Source organism: Rhipicephalus microplus, chromosome 6 (genome assembly GCF_043290135.1).
Source record: "Rhipicephalus microplus isolate Deutch F79 chromosome 6, USDA_Rmic, whole genome shotgun sequence".
NCBI classification, from domain to species: domain Eukaryota; kingdom Metazoa; phylum Arthropoda; class Arachnida; order Ixodida; family Ixodidae; genus Rhipicephalus; species Rhipicephalus microplus.
In genome coordinates, this window is record NC_134705.1 from 104,701,819 (window position 1) to 104,715,864 (window position 14,046).

Sequence of the window (14,046 nt, forward strand, 5' to 3'; positions counted from 1 at the left end):
GGCTGCTTTACTTCAAAAAATCTCTCGCGTCGAAAATAAGCGAGCAAATGAGAGTGAAAAAAAAAGAACGGGATATACAAGGATAGAAGGATTGAGGAAAATAGAAATAAAATAATGAAAATTTATTTTTTACACACTCGAAGTGTCTGAGACCACTTCTTGCAAAGATTATGTAAGCTGTGGTGCACTGGGTCACCATGTTTCTATCTTCCTATCAATAACCTGTTTAACACTTCGTGAGAGATGAAGTAGGAGTTTGGAAAACATTTTTATTACTGAACTGAAATCATGTAGCTTTACACAAAAGAAGAATAGAGAAACTTCACGTAATTATTGACATAACTGATTATCATGTAATATTGAACTCCTTCCTGTAGATTTAGCATGATTCCTCACAGTTATTCATTGAAATTTAATTGGACAGGCTGATTTTGTCCAAGCAACCCTTTTTATAGCACATCGAATGTTTTCATCTATGTAAACAATTGCCCCAGAGCTGATATCATGCACATGCTTACATTCTACGTGTCTCATTGCCCAATTGTTTCCTTTTGAGCCCAGAAGTACGCAGGAGCAGGAGTTCTCCTCATTCCTCGTGTTTGTCATTTATGTTTTTTTTGTAAGTAGGTAGTCAATGATGTCTAAAGAACGTTTCACATAATAACTTTACGGTATGCATAACATACTTCACAAACAGCATTTTCTTTGTATGGTTTACTGTTTAGGACCAATCGTATATGCCCAGTGTTGTGCAACCCAAACAGGTGGAAGGAGAACTACTTAAAATGTAGCGGCAAAATTTTGATTTACGTACTTCTACATGTATTTTAATGGAAGCAGAAAACAAGCAGCAGTCAGCAGCCTGTGAGAGAAGCCACATGGCTATTTGTCAAATTAGAACTACTTATCAAGGGAACATAAAACAAAACACATATTTCCAAGACAAATGTATGTGATAGCAATATATTTAATTGGTACGCGAACTGGCACTTGGATTCGTCCGCTCTATTATCTGCTGGGGCGCAAATCAATGCTCTTTTGCAATGAAGAACTGCAGTCGCTGTTGTAAGTGTAGTTACTTTCAAATCGACCTTAAGCCCTCCCTGAGCCCAATTCATTACAGGGTTCTACTATTCCTGTAAAAAGTGCAAAAACGTGTAATTGCTGAACTCCACAGTAGAAGATATCCTCGGGACACGTCTTGTCTTCACGTAGCGATCCACTAATAGCAAATAGCACAGAGTTTGCATAAATATTGCTTCCAAATATTTCTCTTGAGGGGTTCCTATTTGGCAAGGCAAGAAATTACTGCGATTCATAAAAATATATTTACATTACGTATGATGAAGTATTAAAGTAATTTCTAGACTCTGGTAGTAAGGTGAGTTGGAATTCCAGTTAGGCTCTAAAGGTGGGCTTAAACTTCACTCTTATTCATGTGATGGCCAATCTTTAAAATTATAGATGTCACTGGAGTCAACGTTTTGATCACCAGATTTTTCTTCAAGCGTCGAGCTATGAGGTCACAGCTTTGAACAATATAAGACAAGTATTTTTGACGACACTCGCCTCCAGGTACAAGTCGTGTTTGAAATATTGTCCAACGTTTCAAGTTTCTTTGTTACAATGAAGTTTTCCTTTTTTGTAGTGCTTAAGTAAGGTGGATTGTGAGCAATCTTGTAAAACTAGCAACAAACTTTATGATCTAGTTTTTCACTCGTCGGGGTGCGTTTTTTCTACTGAATCACCACCTGCTTACCAACTTAGTGACTCAACTACGTCATCATTGATAAGCATAGCTACTATACGGTTGTCATTGTCCTTTAGGAAACAAAAATAGTTGTTTTACTTAAACAGAAGCTGTATTGTGCAAGTTGATTGAATTCAAAGGTCTGTTTCCTTTTTTTACTTCTGCTGTTAAAAAAGAAAATCTCTTCGCATCGTGTCATGCACCTCCTGCAACTAAGTCTCCGTCTTAGTGTCAGAAACGACAATAAAACATCAACGTGTTCTGGAATTTTTGCAGCAAAAGTTGTCACTGCGACTAAAGCCACGATGCTAGACACGGGCATAGAATCGTGTTACGTCGCGTAACTATACGCTTGACTGAATATCACACAAAATCTCACAACATTCTGTCGCGTGACTGAAAATCACGTAACACTTGATGACGTGACTGAAATTCTGGACCCCTGGTGAAAACGCTCAGAACATGTCTGGTAAAATTGAGTAATTTGACAAGTTCGTACCAAGACAAACGTAACAGCATGCCAAATTACTTTTTTCCCAGGATCGCGTGACCAGTAGTCACGTCACATCGCTAGCCAAGTTCAGCAATGTCTGGCAATACTTAGTGCTTTTGTAGCCCCCTCTTTGTTGACAGCCCGTCTTCGTTGACACCCCAATCGCCATAATGGCCTGCTTCGTCAGCAGCTATAGCCATTGGAGGTCGACAATAGCGTCTTGTACTGCCATAATTACCACTACAGTGGTAAACGCTGGGTAAATATTCTACCTCACTCTCTTTGGGCTCGAATCCTTAGAGCATTTTGTGACGACACCACAGTTGGTCACTTGAGCATCCAGAGAATCTATGCCCGCCTCAGATGTTGGTACTACTGGCCAGGCTTCTCCACTAGTGTAGCGACGTTCTTTGGCCCATGTGCGATTTGTCATCGTCGAGAGGTACTGATATTTGTTCGAAATTTTCAGCTGCGACCACTCCCGTTTCTGACGGAACCACTCTAGTGAGTTGGCGTTATCCTGTAGGGTCCAAGTCTTGTGATCCTCGCTGGCAATGGGTGAATAATTGCAGCTACGATCCATCTGACACGCGTCCCTTAAGCAGCTTCCGTGACTTTTTTCTCATCTTGTGAAGTCAGTGCTTATACTAAAATCTTTAGCCCTTAGTCACCTAAAAATGTTCGAGAGCACGGGCAATATGCTCTGGTGGCGAGAGCAATATGCTCTGGTGGCGGCAAAAGTTTCTTTGATAAGAGTTACGCACGGGCAATGAAGATTAGCTTGTTACCTAATCAACTGTGAACAAGCTTCTCCAACATAATTAACTTTGTGAATATCTTAGTGATTGTTTTGTCGCCTGTGTTTCACGCATTTCCAGGGATGTAGTGAGAGTCTGGTGAGTACCATTTTAGTAATGCCATGTTTACCGCAAGAAAAAGATCGGGTGAGCTTTGCGCGCCACAAGGTGCGATAAGTTCAAGCTGCTTTCTGTAGCCATATGGGCTTTCGAGGTTGACATGCCTGCTTTTGACCAACAGGTCTTTTTCAGGGTGTACTGAGTTTTATTCGCCTGGCTGAGAGCATGAGCATTAGGTGGTAGCATAATCAAGTTTTCATTTATTGCCCATTCTCACGCTATTTTTTTTCAGCCTGGAAGCCCACGAGGAGCCGGAGCTCTCAGACTTAGTCCGGTAAGTGATTTTATCTTATTGCAACTAGGTAAAAAAATCACGACACTATATGCATGTATATCAAATATTGAATAAAAAGATAAATAAAACTTCAAACCAATGTGGGAGTAGTATGTATGAAAAAAAAGACAAGCTATAAAACGCAAAAACACGTTTCTCAGCTGTCATGGCGACATCTACATCACTGTTGGAGCTCTTGCCAACAAAGCGTGGAGATATTAGGCCAATTTTCAACCCATACTATGCAATTGAGATAAAGTAGCATATTTTCGTGAAAATTTTTTCTGGTTGATAAAAGATTTCATTGGGGGGCAGCAAATTGCATAACCAAAATGCTGACATTTTAGAAAGTGTCATTGATGTCATTAGAGTAGGTTAGAAAGGACTAAACATAGCACTATAAACACTCATGTTCTCGCATTGTAAATATTATATAAATTTGCTCCCGAAATATAACGGAACGGAAACTGTGCGAGGTAAATTTCAAATACGGTTACGACTGACAAGACTGCAATTTATGTAATTTACTATGAGTGGCAAGAAGGATTTGTAGATTTGTTTTTAAGATGGCTCTACTTTCAATCTACTCTAAAATCATTTGAGGACGTGGCCATGTGGCGTGTAGCGGATCGCGCTGGCTTGCTTGCGCGCCAGGTGAGTCGCATACAGTGCCTTGTCATCCGTGTGTTTTGTCGCCATCAGCTAAGACTTTATATGTCAGTAACTCACTGTGATTCAACTAAGATCTATGACGAAAGAAAAGCACCTGGGGTGATTGCAGCATGCAGTTGCGAGTGCCAGTGGACAGGACCCGAAAGCTGAGTATTGTTTCGTCATGAGGGCGCAGAAGTGGTTATATGTTTTATTTTATCTGCCTTATAGGGGTGGGGGGCTTTTCTGCTTGTTTTTATAATACTTTTATGGTCAATAATATGGTTGAGCGGACGACCACCACTGTAGATCAGTTAGCGGAGATTCAGGCGCATAATTTGTAGGCTGACGCTGTGGTCTCTGATGTCAGCAAGTTGTCGATTTGTGCATACTACTTTATTTGCATCATACTCCAAAGCATTACACCACATGACACTAAAATTTACGTCTTAGCCTCGTTCCTTGACTTCATTATCTGCTGATTTTCAATAAAGTTGCATTGTGCTTACGATTTGTTTCTCTTGTATGTATAATATTGGTAGTTGCGCAAATCATACAGCTGCTTTTCAAGTGCCTGGCTAATTTAAACATTCAGTTTACACTTTCGCTACTGTTGATCCGTGTCTTCAGTGTCTTCAAATACTCTTTTCAGCCTTCCCATCCCCCATCTCTGGACAGTGTCGTCTTTGGTCAACCTACGGTAAGTGTTTTATTTTATCATAAAAGCTGTTATGTTCAGTGTAAAAAGGAAGCATAAGACATCTGCCTGTTAAGCCTCGAAAGTTGGGCACATGACGGTTGATGTGCACGAGAAGAAGGGAGGGAGTGGAGATGAGTTGTGGAAAGGCAGGTGAGACGAAATAAAGCAAAGAAAATTATAATTTATTCGAGGTGGGATAAAAGTTTGTGCAGCCATTGTCCGAAGTTTAGACTCATAAATTCTAAACTCTCTGGGCTTGCTAACAAAAGAAAAGCATTTACGCGAATGATATTCAAATTAAATGAAAAGCGGCGCACAAAAAGACGGAGACAAAGAAGAAAACCACACACAGTGCTGCTGTGTGTGGTTCTTTTCACGTTTCCTGTGCAGTGCTGTGTGTGGTTCTCTTCTTTGTCTCCGTCTTTTTGTGCGCCGCTTTTCTTTTAATATGAATATACACCAACTCGCCCAACTTTCTATTCTGTTGCGAATGATATTAGCGCATTGCTCTCGGGGAGAAAATAATAGAAAAAAAAGTGAGATGGAATGGCGAAGAACTGCAAGGGAGAAAGAAGGCGAACGACGCTATGAGTAATCATGACTCATATGTAGCATAACAAGGGAATGACAAAGGGGAGTGGTGTATTGGAGAAAAGAAACGAACAGTGAGATGGTAGATCAATACAGAACCCTTTACAGTGCGGATACAGAGATGCGCGAACAGTGTGGTGCCTACATTTCGAGTTGCTTAGCATTTCAATTAAAGCTGCTGTTGACTTAACTACCGTACCATTCACCCCACACGTAGTGCAATCAGTGACCGTATTAGAACTGTTTTCGCCACCAAGGCCAGATAGTCATGAGAAACCATGAAAAAGAGTGTGCCGTCCTTTTTCCCGTTTTCTACATCCCCGGTTTTCGTACTACGGCATGGCAAGACTGTGAAAAACAATTGTTAGGGTGCAGATCATCCTGTTGAGAAACCTATTTACGCTGTCCCAGTGCTATATATGGTGATGAGACCTGTGCGCCACTGGGTAATTCGAGATAGGCTCGCTGCAATGCGTGCACTGGACATTTGCGCGCGGAGAACTGGGACACCAACTAAGGGCTGAAAGCTCGCTTTTAAGTATATTCTGAGGATTTACGTGGTGCCCAGATTGTAATTTTGGATGAAATAGGGGCACTGCGACAAGACAAAGAAAAAATGAGACAAAAAGTATTGATGGGGATTTGAAGCCATTGTTTTGACGCACCTCGCAGTCCGAATGTGACGTGTTACCACACTAGGGTAACAAAAGTTTGTGTTTTTTCATAATCTGTTAAATTACCTAAGAGCACGTTTCCTGTTCTCTTTCAGAATCACAAATATTAGTCCCAGCGTACTCGGTGACAATCGCCCAAACAACAAACCAATTTTGTGTTATGAAGGTTAATTTATCCGACCCCCTCTCATTGACGTGATTATACCAGTAACCCGCAGTTATTACACCGATGGGAAACACTTGACAGCAGTGCGAAGTTGGTCAGATCTATCGTATTTGAGTGGTTGGTGGAGAAAAGTGATGAGGTACGCAGTCCTACGCGTCTTTTTCTAAAAACAGCGATGCCCACCATAACCGCAGGGATTCCCCCTTTTATAACAGTTATTAAAAGTTAGCTACAGAAGTTCATGGCTGCCTACATTATTTCATTGCGGACCTATGTTGACTCGCTCAATATACTCAAGTTCGCTTAGACACACTCGCAACCACTTTTGTGGGTCTATGCGGGAATTGTGTACAGAAATCGTGGGCTAGTTATTAAAAGAACTTTGACAATTTCTAATGGCAGTTACAAACAGTTTTTGTATTGCCGGAAAGGTGACCATTATAAGCATTCCCGTTATTGTGGCTTTCACAAAAAAGAGCATATTGATTGACTCTAACTGTTGACTTTGAAAAGTTTTATCCGCGCTGTGTTTTCTTAACTGTTAGGTTCATTTGCAGAAGTGAGTTGATATGCGCCCTTGATCAAAAATAGTTTCTTTAAGGCTTTCGCACAATCATTTACGCAACGGCTGCCTTGTATAACGCAACCTTTTTTGGACATCTGTTGCATCGCAGATTTCATTCAACATCTTGTGTGTCAGAATGATTGTTCTACTCTATCGAATACATGACAATGAGCTTGGTGTCCATGCCTAGTATAGCAGTTGCAAAGTGTGACGTCCTCAAGACGTTTCCTGATTACCTTGTGACCTAGTCTTTGTACTCGCAGGAGTTATTGTTTCTTCAGCAAAATCATCTTCGCGAAAGATGGCTGGCAGATGTAATGTCATTTATGCACACACCTAGGAAATAGAAAGAAGGTGAAGCGAAAAACAGGATATGTTGCAGGTGTGTGTGAGTCAAAAACAAGAGTGTGGAAAGGCAGCAAAACTTTCGCTTAATCCGTAATCTAGTAAAGAAAGTGTTTTGGTAAAAGAAACAAAAGTGGGAAACGGGCTTATTCTATCAAGCTGAAGAGTATCGTGCGTAGCATCGGGGTCAGGGGGCTGTGGGTCAATCCTCTTAGAGCCTGATAAAGGGAAATATGTATAGTGTGGCTAAACAGAATTTGGGGGAAGTGCTTGCTTGTGCTGTTTATCTTAACTTTGCAGAAAGGTTACTACAATTTACGTCTTTTCTTCTTTCCTTAACTTCATTATCTGCAGAGTTTTATTGAAGTTACATTGTACTTATGATTTGTTTTTCTTGTATGTATAATATCGGTAGTTGCACAAGTACTACTGCTGCTTTTCAAGTGCCTGTCTAAATAAACATTCAGCTTACATTGCCGATAGGCTTCATTCCTACCTTCAATATCTTGCAATACTTTTTTCAGCCTTCCAATCTACTATCTCTGGACAGTGTCGTCTTTGGTCAACCTGCGGTAAGTATATTTTTAAAGAAAATTGCCATCTTTAGTGTAAAAATACAGCTTGAGACATCATGTTGCAGGCCTGTGTGAGTAAAAAAAGAGCAAGGAAAGGCATCAAAAAGTTTCGCTTACCCAGTAAGCTAGTAAGAAAACTGTTTTCGAAAAACAAAAAAAGCGTGAAACGTGCTTATTCGATCAAGCTGAAGAGTATCGTGCGTAGCGTCGAGGTAAGGGGGCAGTGGGTAAAACGTTTTTGGTCCTGATAAAGAGCAATATGTATAGCGTGGCTTAACAAAATTCAGAGGAGGGCTTGCTTGTGTTGTTTATCCCAACTTTGCAGAAAGTCCACCAAGCACCAGCACTTACATGGTCTTTTCCTTCGTTTCCTCTCTTATAGCGATTGGCGTGATCGTTCGTGCACCTGCGCTGTTCCGCCAGGCTGCAGCAACAGGGGTCTTTTACATGGTGTAACCATCTGTAGCATCTGCTAAACATGGATATTTTTGGCACATGTGCTTGCGAACCGTAGTATGAGTATGCCGAGAGTTTAGTAAAAAAAGAATCCACCTTTGCAGCACGTCGCAATGCTGGCTCCTGAAAGTGTTAACACACATCAATATCATATTGCATTGAATTGAATTTTATTGGTCACACTTTTTACAAAAAAACTGCATATACTGTGTGAACCCATTGCCATAGGCTAGTTTGGGTCCGAAAAAGAAAAGGCACTTCGGAAAAGTGCAGCTAAATAGTTATACAATATCAATAAAGAATTAACTAAAGTTTTTACAATCTAATGTATTAAAGAATCGGCAAAGAAACATTACAGTGCATAAAATACCCGCACGAAACCGTTACAATGCACGAGAGAACAAAAACTGAATAAACACCTACTTACATATTGAAATAAAGACAGTCATCACACTAATTATGACAGGACAATAATAAATCACTGCATTTTTAAATAGTGTTTTTCTAGTGCCTTAGTGAAATTTTAACACATTTTTAAAAACGAATAACATGCCAGATTTTCATACCAACAAACTGTAAAAGCCGTTCACCATATACGTTGTTAGTTCGTGAAATATTTCATTTACTAAAGGTTAGTTGTCTAGTAGAACGAGACGGGGCGGAATACATCGACACATGAAAAGGGTGGTTGTAAGTAATAACAGTGTTTACGCATTTGGCTAGTTTTAATTTGCATAGCTTGTCGAAGAGGAAAATAAGTAATCTGGAAAACAAAGGTTTGCTGGAGTCGTTATACTTGGAATGAGTAATGATCCTTACAGCCCGTTTTTGAAGTCGTCTAACCGGGTCCAGGTAAGTTGTGTATGTGCCGCCCGAAGACTCAATGCAATATGAGATATGACAATGAATGAAAACACAATAAGCATTCGTAGAGTAGTGGTACTAAATTATTGACGAGCCTGAGTAAGTGGATGACACCCTGAGGCTAATTTGGAACACACATTTTGAATCTGCATCTGCCAATGTAAGTTGTTATCTATAGTGACACCCAGATATATAATTAAGGTTACTTGCTCAATCACTAAATCGGCAATTTTTATCTCTATGTCATTAGCGTTTATGAATATTAACCGAGAGCTAAACGTGATGCATTTAGTCTTATTGGTATTTATAGATAGTTTATTATTCGATAACCAATGAGCGACCTCTTCCAGTTCTATATTGTACTTCGATTCAAGATCAGTTAGATTTTTCCCTGTTACTATGACACAAGTATCGTCAGCATACATCAGTGAGGTATAAAGCTGGAATATCTGCGGAAGGTCATTAATATACAATGAGAAGAGCAATGGTCCCAGCACCAAGCCCTGGGGAACATAAGTACTCAAGTGGCTCAGAGATGACATGAAATCGTTAATTAATACAGTCTGTTGACGATCTTTCAGGTAATCTGAAAGATGTTGAAATATTGTCCCACGGAAACCATAATGTGGTAATTTACTTGCCAGTAATCTGTGGTCTACGGTGTCAAAGGCTTTTTTGAGGTCCAGAAAGATAACTGTTACTAATTTATTTTCATTATATGTAGTGTTTATTGCTTGAGTAAGGGTCATAACGGTGGTGGAGGTAGAATTTGGTCTAAATCCGTGTTGCTGAAGGGAGAGCAAGTTATATTTCGCAATGAATTTGTACAAACGATTGGCAAGAATTTTTTAATATTGTTAATTATGCTCAAAACTGAGATTTGTCGAAAGTTTGACGGTGGAGAGTGATCGCCACTTTTATGTATCAATTTATGCAATTTCTAAACAAGAAGGGTACATGACTGCTCTCACAGAATGTTTAAATAGTCGACATAAAACCGGTCCGAGGACGTATAAATTTTCTTTAAGAAGCCTTGCAGTTATCCCGTCTAGGCTTGCCGATTTAGTCATTGGCATTCCTGACACAATTGATATGATTTCCTCAACGTTGATGTCACACATGACAGAAAAATTGGGATTGGACTCTGCGAGACCATGTTCTTGGTAGGGTTCCTTGGATTTTTTACTTGTGTTTGATTAATGAAGGCTAAATAAGTGTTAAACGATTCAGCCGTATTGGAGTCGATGACATCAGGAAGCACCTTAGAAGCGGGAGGGTGTCCGACAACGTCAGTTACAATTTGCCAAAGTTTTACCGAATTACAATTCGCCTGCTCTATTTGTCGTGCATAATAATCCTTTTTAGTCATCCTCATCAAGGCAACTGATTTATTACGCATTGTTTTAAACTGGCGAAATAAAACTCGTTATGCTTATGTTATACTTAAAAATCGTTATTACAAAGCGCATCTTTATTCCATCGCAACTCTTTAGCTGTCCACGCTCAGTTCTAGTGCGCAGTAGCAGGTGTCCTTAACTTCGAAGTTAAGGTTAATGTTTGACGCACTGGTGCTGACCGTAGACACAAAAACGTGGCCCTTTTCCGTGTGCTCTCTCTGAACTCTGCCACGCCGAGGTGGTCCAGTGGCTAAGGCACTCGGCTGCTGACACGCAGGTCGTGGGATCGAATCCAGGCTGCTGCAGCTGCAGTTTCAATGGAGGCAAAAATGCGGTTGGTTTGTGTGCTCAGGTGCGGGTGCACGCTAAAAAACTGCAGGTTGTCAAAATTTCCGGATCCCTCCACTACGGCGTTTCTCATAACCTTATGATGGTTTCGGGATGCTACACCGCACACATTGCTCATCATCATCATCAACCCTTTTAAGAGTGAGAATGGCAATGGCATACTCGTAAAGCTGTAATGATATTTTTCACTTATCGCAAGCGGGAAGTGCCCATAAGCGTGTGCATAGACTCTACTCGTGAATTATAACGACATAGCATTATTATTTATCTGGAGACGACACATTGAACGTGGGAAACCAAAATATTTTGATTCTTCAGCAATGATCTTTTTTTATTTTGTTATATATTTATCGTAAACTTGTGTATATTTGCTTCACTGCGTTTGTTTTCTTAAGTGTCGTGTTTTACTCGTTGCAGCGTTCACCTTCTTCATTACCTGGAAGATCCGGTGCTGGTCTCCAACGGGCAAGTGTTTTTTTGTCAGGAGGCACCTTTTTATAGCGAAAGATGTTATAAGACCAAAAATATGGTCACGCACGTTACCGTAGTTGTTTACCACCACAACCACTGCCCCCGTTTGTAACCAATTTCTCACGCAATAAGGAAAAAAACAGTACCAAGGACACAGTGGAGTTCAAACCCACGTTGACTGCGTGCAAGCGCAGCATTCTTTTACGGAATCATGCTGGTGCTGGCGTCATACAATGCGAATAGCATACTGAGTGGGTCGTCCAATGCTCCAACACAATAGAACAGCTTGTCTTGATCACATAACTGCTCAACATACCACTTCAGGCAAAATTGCTCATCGACACGAGCCCCTACATGAACAATTGGCACTAAATTCCTTGGCAGTGTTTAGCGGATACCACACTTCTCCGAAGAATGACGAAAAATAGCATGGTGAATGTCGGCCTACTACTAAAAAATTATGAATAATAATGGCATAGTGGGTACCGAACAAGTTTAGCGGTCACCCAAAGGGTTTCAGAAAGGGCTCTGAAAGCCCGGCCTTCCGCTTTCTCTGTGGCTATGCTGCGCGTTCCGCACAGGCCTGGTGTTTTTTTTTCTTCGTTCCAAGCTCATGCACTAATTCTCCGACACCATAGAAGCGGCAGCACGCTTTATTATGATAATAAACAGCGTAAGAAAACTTGACAGTATGGAGTAAACACAAACGAGAAGCGATGACGCTCAGTGAGCGTTTCCTTTGTGTGTTGTCTTTTCTCAGCCACGAATTTTCACGCAGTTTTGTTACGGTCTCAATGATCAACTTGCCAAGTCAGCTGTACAGCAGACTTTATGATGAACGCATAATATTTGCGAGATAACCCTTTTGCAGGTGTGAGATTCTGTCGTGGCTCTTCAGTAATTGTCAGCAAAAAAAAACTTCCGAAAACAGCAACGTTCATTCACCAGAGGCTGACAAATTATCTGAAAAGGCAAACGAAACGCAAGGCTCACAATGAAATGCAACGGCTGATCACACAATTAGTGACGTATAAAAACTGAGTACGCCTAAAAAGCATGAAAAAATGATTCTCGATCTTTGCACAGTCGCTGACGATCTTTAGTGAAGCGCGCGGGCTTCTGCCAGAAACGAGTAGAAGAAAAAAACAAAACTTGTGTCTGGTGTTGATGTCAGTGTGTGGCAGTCAGTCTGCTAATTCCTAATTCTATAAGATAAAATAGTAGTCTATACAGCAGCCTTTATGATCAACGAATATTACTTGCATAAAAACCCTTTTGCAGGTGTGAAATTCCTTGTCTCCTCTCGTGGCTCTTCAATAATTGTCAGCAAAAAAAAAAAAAACAACTTCCGAAAACAGCTACGTTTCATCACCAGAGGCTGACAAACTATCTGAAAAGGCAAACGAAACGCAAGGCTCAAAATAAAATACTATGGCTAGTCACACAATTAGTGACGTATAAAAACAAGATATGCTTAAAACCTTAAAAAAATAATCCTGGATGTTCTTTGCACAGTCGTTGACGATCCTTTCTGAAGCGTGCATGCTTCCATAAGAAGCGAGTAAAAAACATAAAACAAAACTTGTGTCTTGTGTTCGTGTCAGTGTGTGGCAATCAGTCTGCTAATTCTCAATTTTATAAGCTAAGTTAAAAATCCAAACTCCCATCTAAATAAGACACCTAAAATACAATTGGTAGAAAAATAATAAACAAGCCTCCAAGATCTACAAAGATGGGTAGCGTAACGCTGCAGCATCATTTTACGTACTAGCTATGCGTCTGACGAAACATAACCTGCAAGCCAAAAAGGGCAGTAGACTTAGAAAATCAATTCTACGCGGCACTGCGTTATGTATCATGCATTATTCCTTGCCTTCATAGTATTTCTCATGCTGTTTTATAAATGGTATGATGGTGAATAAACTATATTTTTGTATCCGGCATGTTTGTGGTCCGAGCTAGACAGTACAAGAAGGTACCGGGAAACCTTGAAAAGAATATATTGTTATGTTTGAAAGAGACCGGTAGAAATTGAAAGGAGCCGTTTATTAGGTCGTGAGAGGCAGCTCCGAAGCGGCCGGCTGGTCAGAGATCTTCCTGATCCTCTTCTTTCTTTCTCACTCCAGGTGACAAGTTCGCTCACCGTATACGCTTCGTTGTCCTTGGCATGTGCACAACATTCCTCTCCGCGCAGACGAAGGCCACCGGACGAGTCAGTCGAGTTGTCGTGGCGTGTACAGTTTCAGGCGGGCAACATGAATCACATGAGTTTTGGCAGCTCATCGACCACTGGCCGTGAGACGAGCTATTACATAGGTTTGACAGGCGGGCTAGTTGGTACAAATGATAATGGAATAATTGGAAGCGCAAACCAACGGGACACAAGAGAAAAGATAAACAAGCGCTTGTTTGTCTCTTCTCTTGTGTACCGTTGGTTTGCGCTTCCAATTATTCCATTATGAGCTATTACGTAGTTTACCTCTGTAAGTCTGCCAACAATGAAAAAAGGTCCATCGTAAGTGGCCAAAAATTTTGGCATAACCCGTGCTTGCGCATCGGAGTCCACAACCACACCAGATCCACACCAGGCCAGTGTGGACACATATTTTGGCCTCGGCCTCTTTTCTGCCACTCGACAGATTGTTCACGAGAAACAGTCCCACCAAGAAATGTCGTGTTCGACAGCTGACCATCCCGAGTTAGTTGTGTCTGCCACGAGGCTATGGATGTGCCTCCTTTGACTCCACGGCGACCGACGATGAGCGCGGCAAATGTGGAGTTCAGCCCAGCTCCACAGTCAAGGATGACA

General features: G+C 40.9%; 1 protein-coding gene across 2 annotated transcripts in view; it reads left to right on the top strand.

The window, feature by feature from the left end:
* Positions 1-14,046, top strand: part of LOC119185328 (uncharacterized) — a 147,465-nt gene that overhangs the window by 80,661 nt on the left and 52,758 nt on the right. For both annotated transcript variants that reach the window (XM_075866348.1, XM_075866349.1), the window contains 4 exons: positions 3,393-3,434; positions 4,738-4,785; positions 7,651-7,698; positions 11,184-11,231. In XM_075866348.1, the coding sequence (XP_075722463.1) occupies positions 3,393-3,434; positions 4,738-4,785; positions 7,651-7,698; positions 11,184-11,231 (186 nt within the window). The remainder of the gene's footprint in view (positions 1-3,392; positions 3,435-4,737; positions 4,786-7,650; positions 7,699-11,183; positions 11,232-14,046) is intronic.